General features: G+C 35.1%; 1 protein-coding gene across 35 annotated transcripts in view; it reads right to left on the bottom strand.

Moving 5' to 3' along the window:
- Positions 1-12,043, bottom strand: part of LOC145687471 (uncharacterized) — a 303,707-nt gene that overhangs the window by 279,705 nt on the left and 11,959 nt on the right. For all 35 annotated transcript variants that reach the window (XR_014131682.1, XR_014131683.1, XM_081760927.1 and 32 more), the window contains exons 2-3: positions 10,507-10,702; positions 5,831-6,025 (exon numbers count right to left, since the gene is read on the bottom strand). Coding sequence is in view for 33 of the 35 variants with exons in the window: in XM_081760927.1 (XP_081617053.1) it covers positions 5,831-6,025; positions 10,507-10,692 (381 nt within the window). In the remaining 2 variants the exon portion in view is untranslated. The remainder of the gene's footprint in view (positions 1-5,830; positions 6,026-10,506; positions 10,703-12,043) is intronic.

Raw genomic sequence — 12,043 nt, 5'->3', positions numbered from 1 at the left:
TAAACCTAGATACCTTAATAAACGAATACATTTGTTGTAAATACCAGCCTGTATTTCATTTGGTAAAATTTTTAATTCTATAAGTTTACTGATATTGGGGTTCCACATTACCACCTTACTTTTGAAACGACCGAACTTGGAGTGTTTATGAGAATGTGAATTATTTTTATCTAAGTATATGGGGTTCCACAATACCACATTTACCTCTCTCTCTCTCTCTCTCTCTCTCTCTCTCTCTCTCTATATATATATATATATATATATATATATATATATATGGGTGATTCCACGAAAAAGGGAAATTTTCACTTGGAAAATTTTTGTTCCGTTGATGGTCGCCTATTTCGAAAAAAATATCAGATGCACTTACTACCACTAAGTACATGTTAATTAGGTGTTCAGCAGAGCTGAATCGTTATTGGTGTAGTAAATAAAAAATAATAAACTTTTCAGCACCCATGGAGTTGAGACCATAGGTCGCGGAGTTGAGATTAGTTAATACGGAGTTGAAAATTGCTGTGGAGTTGAGAAACGTGATGCATCTGGGTGATAAGTTTTGGTTTATAAGTAATTAAGCTTATAATTTACATAAAAATTGAAATAATTTTCCAATAATTTTTGTAAGTTAGAATTATTCTCCTTATTTTGAATAAAATTCTAACAAACCAGATGACACGTAATTTGTTATACAAAAATACTCCAGAAAATACTGCAAACATATGAAAATATATCTAATGAAGGTTCCAAAATTGAGTATATATATATATATACACAGTGAAACCTGTCTTTAGAGGAATTGAGCGGGACTGGCAAAACTTTCAGTTAAAGTCAGGTTTCCGCTTAATGGAGATAGACATTTTCTTAGAGGAAAAAAAATACAATTCTATTTCATGTCCTTTCATTATGGAAGGTAGTTTAGCAAATCACTCATCAAAAATGTTTCACTACATCATACGATTCACCACAAAATTCTTTAAAACTGTCTCATGTGTTTTGCGGATGCATTTCATTCAAAACGTTTCGCGGTATACTCCAGGACACAGAAAAATTTTCTCTTGTATTCTGAAAGTCCTCTGAACCCTTCACTGCTTGTCTTCACGACACATGATAGTGATTATGATTCCTGCTCAATTCCTTTTTTTTTTCAGAACCTTATTTTGTCAGTTTTCTAATTTTTTTCGGTTGTCGGTAGTCGTTACACAAGCGGAACACAAGTACGCCTACAAAGACTGACAGCTGACATGCTCCGTAGGACTAGCCGAAAATTGTGGTCGGTGAATATGATTAGTGGTTAGGGAAGGTCAACAGTGTCCAGAAAGATTTAACAAAAGAACGAAGAATTTACCTCAGATATTGTAATGTATATGTTTGCCCTTTCACAGGATGTCTAAAAATTTTCTAAATGCTGTAGTCCGGAACTCAGAATTTTCCGTTAAAGGTTTATTTTGCTTTCCGTTGTCCGCATAACACAGTTTTCGCTTAATGAAGGGACTTTTACACGTTTTTTATTTCAAAATTCATGGGACCGTGAAATATTTCCGTTTAAGACAGTTTTCCGTTTAATAAAGGTTCCGTTGAAGGCAGGTTTTACTGTATATATACACATACACTTATCGAATATTGAAAAATTATTGCGCTTTCAATATGTTGACAATCATATGGAGAGAACAGACGTTTCACATAAGCTTACGAAACAAATGAAGTAGTCACTAAACCTGTCTATTGTCTACTTCGTTTGTTTTCTGAGCTTATGTAAACCGTCTGTCTTCTCTGTGTGATAAAGTTAACAAGTCGAAAGTGCGATACTTTTTCAACATTTGGTAAGTGTATTTGTATATTTGGTATATATACAAGGTGTTTCAAAACAATACACACATCGTTTGGAAGCTGATTCCTGACACCAAGATCAGACGAAAAGTATAGACAACCTGGGTGCACAAATGGTTCCTTTCGGAGTTATAGGCTGCCGAAAACATGAAAAAGAAAAATGAACTTTAAAGGTCCATAGCTCCAAAACTGAGACCTGCCGTAGTCGGGTCACGACTTCACTTAGGAAATAATACGTGCACTATCCAAAAATATGTTTCAAAATCCTGAGATACTCACGAAGCAATTTTTATAGAGGGAGTTTGGCTACGGGCATATAATCTGAAGTACTCACCAACTACTTCTATAAAAATTGTTGTGGAAGTACCGCAGGATTCTGAAACATGGATATTTGGATAGCGCACATACTACGAAAAAAAAATTGTAACAAATGTTACTTCTTATAGACTATTACATAAGAAACATTTAGAAATATAAGAAATTCACTGATATTGAAAGATTTTGATAAATAGTTTTTTTTTTTTCGTTAAACGCCTACGTACCAAATTGTATACCGAATTTATTTTTTTTCGGAATTTTTAATAAACTTCTATTGAGACTCATATGTGACAAATAATGAGTTGGTAAAAGTTGCAAATTAGTTAAGAAGAAATAATCCGATATCAATCAAAAGAGAAAATGAACCAATATCAATTAATATACAGTACGCACCTGCTTTCCATGCACAAAAATATATTTCTTATTGCTTCTTTAAAAGCTTTTTGTTGGTGCGCATAATACTTATAGATTGAGACGTCAATAGGTTAAAAACAGACACCATCCATCTTGACTTGACTTGACTTGACTGAAGTTTTACCTCCGGCTACCTGACAGCTCCAAGTCTGAACTTTCGCGAAACACTCATTAAATGGGCTAGGACCCACCAGCCGGCCTTTGAGTGTGAATGACATGTGGTCAGCATGTCGGCTCCTACGGCCGTTGTGATGGTCCGCGCGGTCAGGTTTCAGTACATCTCTACTCAAATGAGTTTTCCAATTGCCTCACTGTGCGAAGTAAACACCATTAATTTTTGAGCTTCCACCGGGAAACAAACCCAGAACCACGCACGAAAGGCGAGCGTACTAGTCACTAGACCATAAACGAGCGTTATTTCTATCAATATGTTGAACGAACAAATATTTGGAAGAGCATGAGCATAACAAACACTATAGGATTATCAACTCCCTGAACTTGTCTCAACACCGTGGATTCCTTAGTTTTCAGATGGACATGGAGTTGAGCACCATGGAGTTGAGAAAATGGAATATAATTTATCTTTACCGGCCCACTTTTTAACCAGTACATGTGAGTAATTGTGTACGAATTTTCTACGTTAAGGCGTAGGTTTCTCAAGGAAAAGAAGGTATATACCATACAAATACCTTCAGTAATAAATACCATGGTGTTGAGTATCAATTAATATACGCACCTACTTTCCACACACAAAAATATTTTTCCTATAGCTTTTAACACATGCACACAACCTTTTCTGTTCTTCAGTCAAACATGTCTGCCTCGTCTTCTTGTGGGTGTTGCCAATGTGGACGACCATGCTATCTGTTGAGAGCAATGACAGTTTTTTCTCATGCCATGGTGTTGAGACGAAATAGAGGTGACAGAAAGGAAGCATGGTCAAGCTTTCGAAAATAATCGTTATAAAGGTTTACTTTCCATAAAACCGAAACATTGAAGTGTTCTCTTCCATTTAATTACTATTAAATTATGTTTAATTTGCGACTTCAGTTGTAATTCATTGATTAAAATCAGTCAACTGTAGTCTGTGACAGCCCACGGTGTTGAGAAATCTGGGTAATAATTATTTTTTACGTATGTTTCGTGTTATATTTGCAAACTGTTATACATGGCATATATACTTTGTGACTGTTACTACCAAACAAAATAAAAATGAGGTGATTCTTTCTAGTAGTAGTTTGAAGAAATGCCAGTGACAGAAAATTTCCCTTTTTCGTGGAATCACCCATATATATATATATATATATATATATATATATATATATATATATATATATATATATATATATATATATATATATATATATATATATATATATATATATATATATAAAGTTCCTTAATATACGGTGCAGATTAGAAAAAAACAATAAGCACAACAAAGATGTAATGATGCACTTAAAACTAATTAAAGTCTATGGAGGCATGAAATTCGCTACGAACGCCATTTGAATTCTAACAAACAAGTTGAAATTCCATTCTTTATAGCTAATTATTATTATTTCTTCTTTCTGTTGATTTTTCAATGGTAAAAAATCCATTCAGTTGTGAGAATAAAAGATATAAATCAATTGACGTTCTCGTTAGGAATACTAGCTGAGTTTCAAATTATTCAGTATGTGATCCTTGCTAACATTAACCAACTATAATTTTCATTTCTTTAGAATTAAAGAAAAAAACTGATTTCCGATACTGTACATTCAATGAAAGCACATTTTGATGAAAACTGATCATATATCCTTTCTATATTAAAGCTATAATATCACAGCAGACTCCATTTATAAATAAACGAGTCTGTCGAAGGAAGAGCAAATTGGAGTAGAAATTACGATTCAATCCCCACTTCCATACTACTTATAGTTCTATTCTAAGATAAATGTTCCTGGTTCAATAAATGATGATGATAATATTTAGAGGGACAGTAAAATTCCAAAAGAAAAAAAATATTATTTTTCATATTTTTTTCTAGAAATGCAATACTATTTGAAAGGCGAGGAGATAATAGATCAATCTATCTGAATTTCAATACACGCCCCCCCGAAAAAAGTTCGTATGTTGTATTGAATTGTAGTGACATTTCAAACTCCTATCTGTATTCTACTTGCTAAATAATGAATGAGATTCATGTAACAGTAAATGCTATTACCTTGGCCACCTCTTTAAATTCAACTCATTTTTGTGAAACCTTCATTTTCTTATACGAAAAACATTACTTATTACTTTGTAAGTTGGTCACTTGTCTTGGAACTTGGCCATATTAAAGCAATGTTCCTCCTATGCTGTTAATATTATATTTATCTCTGTTGAACATCTGAACATTTGGCCTATGGCCTACATCTCTAGGGAATGCATAGTGCCTCATATTCCGATCTTCTTCACAATCATTTTAAACATGTTATACGAACCAAGCGGCGTAGACTATTGACATTTTTCTCGTGCAACGTGACAATGCTCGGCATAATACTACCCATGCAACATGGCTGTGATCACTGAAGACCTTCAATTTGAATGCCTTCACCTCATCTTTCTTACCTAGTATCGCCCTCAGTGAGCTTTCCATGTTTGGACTCCTTGAAGAGGCACTAGGGGGAAGAATTCGAAGAGATGCAACACATGCTGCGTGACTGGTTGCGAAGCTGTTGGGTTGTAAGCTATAGGCAACTTCCGAGTGTGAAACGATTAGCAGAAAAATAAAAGGTTTTTGAAGTTTTGACTGGTCTTCGTAACTCTACATCCAGCAATATCATGAATTCTTAGCCGGTAATATCATGAATTGATACGAACAGTGAAATCTTTTAAATTTAACTCCAATTTACGAAGGACAAAATAGCGCTGTTCGGGAAGCCTTTAGATCAAAGATTCTTAGGAAACATAGAAAATATAATGTTATAAAGAATGATTTTCCAGAAGTTGATAGTAATAACTTTTGTAACGATTTGGCGCAAAGTACTATTCGATTTGAGCTCATTTGTGTGACACGCTTCCTGAAACTACAAATTGTCTTTTCCTATATGCCTACACACAATTACAATAGTTTAAACAATTTACGCTTCCACATATAGTCCTCTATTAGCAAAAGAAAAAAATATAATCTCACAGTCTGCGTTTATAAATTATGAATACATAATTTCAAATAGGGTACCTTTTTCTTTTTCAGTTAAACGAAAATTAGTATTCAATTAAGATAAATGTAGATCTTGATTAAACATACCTCATTAGTCTCCTGTTCTTTGTTTGAGCCATCAGTTAATCCTTGAACCTGTAACAATTCTGCCGTTGTGAGAAAAGATGCTAGTTGATCCTGTATCACATTAACTTCACCCTGGTACATGAAATCTACTAAGGCTGACAAATCCTCAAATTTCACATTTCGAAATATAATGATCGGATGCTGACACGGATTTTCCTGAAAACGAAAAAATGCGTGTATTTACCATGTGAAATTAAATTAGATTTCTAGTTCCATGTAACACGCTTATGCTCTATATTCTAAAGACGATTGAGTATGAAAGAATTGATGGAATGACAATGTGGAAGGGGACGAGAAAACCAAAGGACATGATACGCTCCACAAACCTGTGTGGTCGGGGATCGGATCTGGGGCCACTCGAACGAACAATGAGCACTCAAACACTGTGACACTATGTCCCTATTTAATACAGGATGTCTACTGGAGTTGATTTGGTTGTTTCCAGTATCAGTATTTCCAGTGTTCTGCTAGAAATATTTCCAGTTCTATGGCAAACTGAAAAAGAAAAGGTGAGTACAACATACGACTGAATGCTGTTATATCTGTCTGTAAAATATATTGAAAAAAACAGTCTTCTTCCATATTTTAATAGAAAGAACGCACAGAAACTAGTGGGTTAGAATCGAAAAAACACAAGAATAAGCGTTGTCAGGACGTTATTACTTCCAGAATGACTATCGTAATCCACATGTGTTGGCCTCTACTCACCTCTCACAGCCAATCTTTTCCTCACCTGCTTCAGCGTGTTACATATATTTACTTTTTTTTCTTTTTTAACATCCGTATTACTTTTAGTACAGAAAACATGTTAGGACCCATTCACTACAAATATCAAAGTAAAATGTTTCATGTCCATGCTTACACATTTAGATGTAGTATAATATTTCTCAAGCTGTACATTTCTGTTTGCAAAGCTTCTGCTCTCTCTTTTACACGCTGAGGTACAGCTTCAATTCCAGCTTTCTGATCTCATTAACGACTTTTTTTTTTTTTTGAACCTTCTTCCAGTCGTCTTCCTATCCAAACACTCATTTCTTCTTTCTGACGAGTTCCTTACCCCTGAATCATCCTTCTGGAAATATTTATATATACGGAATGCTTCCATGTGCAGAAAGAGTATCATAAAAACCAAGTGAGAAACCAAATTGTGTTCGTGCAGGTTTTCGATAAGACACTGTTTACAAAGACATTTCCATGGAAAAGAACAATTTTATTATAACAATTATCACTGCTGTTTGTAAATACACCAGTCCCTGAGATTCAGTTTCTTTTTCATATAAATGCATTAGAAAGTGATCCAGTCGTTCACTACTTCGACTGAACTTCTCAAGACACCGACAAACTGTTGAATTTGAGATAAAATCCACATAATTTGGTGTTACAGTATCTGCTTCCAACCATGAATCTGTTTCTTGTCAACAAGAACTTGTAAGGCAGATGTTAGCCGCTGAACATTAAAAACTAGTTTTACTATTACTTCTGGAGAGAGACACGAGATAGTTTTGACTATTTTAAAGGAAACTGAATACTTTTCAATTAACCTGCTGCGAAGATTCATTATAAACTGCCAATAGTCCATTCTAAGTACAAGCACATTTTTACACTCCTCCACTATTATACAATTTCCAGTATTTCAAATATCAGTAGACACCTGGAATACAATCTTAGTACTACAGATAACATAATACTACAGTGAAACCTGTCAACTTGGCCACCTGCTTATCTTGGCCTAGTTCGTCTTGAACCTGCATTTTCCCATAAGACATTCGTTACTTACTACTCTATAAGTTGGCCACACTGAAGCTATGTTTACCCTATGATGATAATGATAAATTTACCTGCGTATCTTGGCCACGAAAAATACAATTTTGTTATTTTTCTTAACTCTTTCGAATTCCCATATGAGAGGCAGATGTTCTGTATTTTGACTGGACACAAAGAAGCATAGATTCGCACGATTTGTTCTTGGAGGTCAATGGCCAGAACACTACCCTCATAAAAGGGTGGTGAAGGAAGATGTGAATAAGAAAAAGCACGTACAGGAATTCAGGAAATGGTTGTACGTATTTGTTTACTCTGTCTGTTTTGGTAAAACCATTAGCTATATCGGCTCCTTTCATCAGTGGGAAGCTTTAGTAATTCCGGAAAATTCTAAAGCTCAATTGTCATTTATTGGCACCTGACTGCATGTCAAAAGGTAGCGGAGGTTTTGAGATATGAATTCCCTCAAGATTTTCTCAAAACATCTTTTACTCCGAGGGAAACACTTCTAGTTCATTAACAAGATGTAGTTAACTACAATATTAGAATGTGCATATCTGCCAAAAAGAATAAAGCAAATATGTCTAGAATGAACCATCATTCAGTAACAACTGAAAAGAAGTCATATAAATTGCATATGAATTTCTCAATTTATAACTTAGCTTTTCTTGTTTTCAATCTGAATAACTCAGTGTGCTATAATATCAATTTTAATAAACTGCGTACATACAATTCTATTTCATGGTTGTTTGTGTTATTGTGTTTTCAATCCGAATAATCCAATGTACCAGACTAGTTTTCAGGAAGAGAAAGGTATGCATATATATTAAACATACTATCAAGAGCGCCAATCCTGGGGAACCGAGGGGGTCCGGACCCCCAAAGCTCATGTGGGCCCTATTTTATTTATGAGTATACAATTTTTGGTGTAATTTGAGTGCAATTTGTCTTAAAATCTTCATATACATACCTTCTGCATCTGAATGGGCCCCCCAAATTTACAGAGAAATCGGCGCTCTTGCATACTATAGTAATATTTTCTAGTACTGTATATTTTTATGATTACTCTATATAAATTATTTAAAAGTAGCTGTCGTGCCACTGCTTATTAAAATTTTACAATCAAGTAATACTAGAAATCCTATTCTAAAAATACACAAATCACACTTATTTTCTGTAAGTTCGCCACCTGTCTAAGTTGGTCACTTTTCGATGGAACCGATGGTGGCCAACATAGACAGGTTTCACTATACAATACACGAACTGAAAATCCTCAACTATCAAATCTCTGAAAACGTCAATGAATTTTTCTCGAACTGCAAAGTGTTTACTATGAAATTACATAACGATCAAACTGCATTATATGGTATTTTTAAGTTTTACACACAAGGATCTCCCCTTCAGGCTAAAGGAGGCTTAACGAAATGAATTATAAAAGAACAATACATAGCGTTCAAAGCCCGAAGCGACATTTGAACCTGTGAGACAGGATTTACGAAGCTATCCTAATGTCTTGGACCACTCGATCATCTCACTCAGCTACTCGATGAAATCTTCTATCATTTATATTTAATGTTCAGAAGCAACAAAACAAAATATAAACCGATTTCAAAGGGCTATAACGTCGTGAAATGTGAAGTGTAATTAATGGAAATGTCCATATCATTGTTTAGTGTTGTGATTATGCTCTTTCTATATATTTATTTATAGTGCACTTAATAAATTAGCATAGAATTATTTTATTTAATGTGTTTTCGTTGCATGTGTGAATGATATTTTTCTGTGTCGTAGTCTGAGCGATCATCTGGAGGTCCGTGAGGATTTCGAGATGCGACATCCAAACCTGTCGGTGCTTCATGCTCATCTTATTCTCGAGACCTGAGGGCAATCCGGAAAAAGTTATGTAATCTCTTTTTGGAAATGCTCTTTAATGTCTTAACCAGGTAAGTTCAGATCTACTGAAAGCACTTAGTGGGACAGCGGGGGGCAGATCCGGAAAGCGGTTACACAGTAACTGAAAAAAGAAATCAGAGTTCTCACCTTTAGCTAACGTGAAATTCACACCCCTTGATGATATCCCTCTCGCGTTTCAATTATCGGCTTATCTTAACAAATAGGCAGAACATAAAAAATGTTTCACTTCATTAGCAAAAATCCCCAATTTTCATTGATTGCCAGTTTAAGTACCATTTTTCCTGACTAGTCTCATAAAATTTCCTTTTCCAGTATTTCCCTGGTTTTTTGATTTGTAATTTAGCCAAAACTATTTTCGAACTATCACATAATATATGGATAGAAATTACACCTAAAGACTTTCTAGGTCTATAACTCTGGCACAGGAGGCGTAAAAAAAAGTCCGTCACAAGCAAGTAGAAGTAGTGACAGAACTCAGCTCAAGTATCCCCGTGGTCGCCATCAAATCACAAAACATAAGCCTTTACGAAAAATGAGGATGTTTCTATTATATACAGTGAAAAAGGTAAAGATTGAAAAAAATCTAGCTTTTCCAGGTCAGTAGACACCCTGATATACCTTGAAATCTGGGCCATTAACAGCACCTCATGCGCAAAAGGGTCAATACCTTTCAGACTATCTGGCAGTTATATTTATTGTGTGTGCAGCTTTAGTCATAATATGAAATGCTGGAAACCTGACAAATATGAAGACAAACTACACTATGTTTTATATTTCTTTTGCAATCAGACACTGTAATTTTTACAGTCCATCGGGTCTTACCTAACGATCAGCTCGCAACCGGAAGTTGAGAATTATCTAGGAATTAAAAAAAAACTGTTACATAATGCAAAAGCTAACCATGTAAAATTTCTACTTCTCTTTTGATTTTGAAAAACAAACTGCGTTTATTCTTCACATACCTTGAATAAGTCTCGAAAATATGAACTACAAGCAGACAGTAGCATTTTATGAGCACGGATTCGTTTTCCTTCACAGCTAAGTGTCACATCCACGAGATCCTGATCAGTTCGAAGACTATCGAAAGCCGAGGTGATGTGCCTCAGGTAATTGTTCCAACGCAAAGAAAACTGCTGACTGGTACCCATTTTGATAAATCTAAAAGAAAGAAAAAAAAAAACTCAAATTACCAGTGAAAAAAGTTTACAAGTAACTACTCTATAAACACAAAAATAGAAATTAGTCCTGGTATTTTATGTAATATTTTAAAAAATCGGAAATACACGGATTATTGCTAAATTCTAAATACTACTTACGCAAAATATTTTAGCTAAATTGTCTCATAGGATTTTACGTAAGTTACAAAATCAATAAATATACACCATACGCACACTTCAAAAGTTACTTCACTTCCAACCAAAAGTAAGGTTCATCTGGAGCAGAAAAATTGATATACTAACAATACTTGTAGCCAAGGTGGATTGATTTAAATCACTTGATTTTTTTAATAAATATCGTTGATTTAAATCAAATTCCGATATAATTTAAAGTGAAAATGAGTCAAGTCCCGTTTCTGTTCTGCTATTTCGATTATGGAAGATGATAATCATAATACAATGAGACTGACATGTACAGTATATACAGCATAGTATGAAAACAAGTGTCATGCAGAGGATGATTAGGGAAAATCCCGTTTTGAACGGGTAACAGGGCAATCCTGTTTTCTTCTCTTCGTAACATAGGGTTTTTATTGTACATCGTTAACTATTCCAACGGGGAAATCACCATCGACATTTAAGACGAAGATTCTTTTGTGTGCGCATCTATATATTTGTTCCCAGATAATAGGGCGTATTTAGAAGTGTCCTATCCCTTCTCTGAATTTTTTTAGATTTTATATTTGGTCTAGGAATTAATTCGTGCGGGTGGACAAGAGATGGCGCAACGAACGGAGCGTCCCACAGTTACGTGTATCCACACATGTGTTGCAAACCCCTGTCATCGCGTATCGTTCGTAGTATAGGGCAGTGGATTAAAGCGTCAACAACACCAGTTTGTAGTTAAGTGAACATGGCGCAATTTGTGCCTGATAAAGTGTTTTTGCGGGGTGTCCTGCTGCATTACTTTAACATGCAGAAAAGTGCGACTGAAAGTCATCGTATTTTGGTGGAAGTGTATGGTGACCATGCTCTAGCTGAGCGAACGTGTCAGAAGTGGTTTGCACGGTTTAGAAGTGGTGATTTCGGCTTGGCAGACCAAGAGCGAGCTGGACAGCCAAAAAAATTTCAAGACGAAGAATTGACAGCATTGCTCGAGCAGGATTCGTGTCAAACGCAGGAACAACTTGCAGCAGCATTAGGCGTTGATCAAACAACAGTCTCCAAACGCTTGAAAGCCATGGGAATGATTCAAAAGATGTCACATTGGGTTCCACATGAATTGAAAGACAGAGACGTTGAAAGACGAAAAACCATTTGCGAATTGCTGCTTCAACGTCAG

The sequence above is a fragment of the Thermobia domestica genome, chromosome 1, assembly GCF_964235325.1.
Source record: "Thermobia domestica chromosome 1, izTheDome1.hap1.1, whole genome shotgun sequence".
NCBI classification, from domain to species: domain Eukaryota; kingdom Metazoa; phylum Arthropoda; class Insecta; order Zygentoma; family Lepismatidae; genus Thermobia; species Thermobia domestica.
The sequence above is the reverse complement of the archived record's forward strand: the minus strand, read 5'-3'. Positions and strand labels throughout refer to the sequence as shown.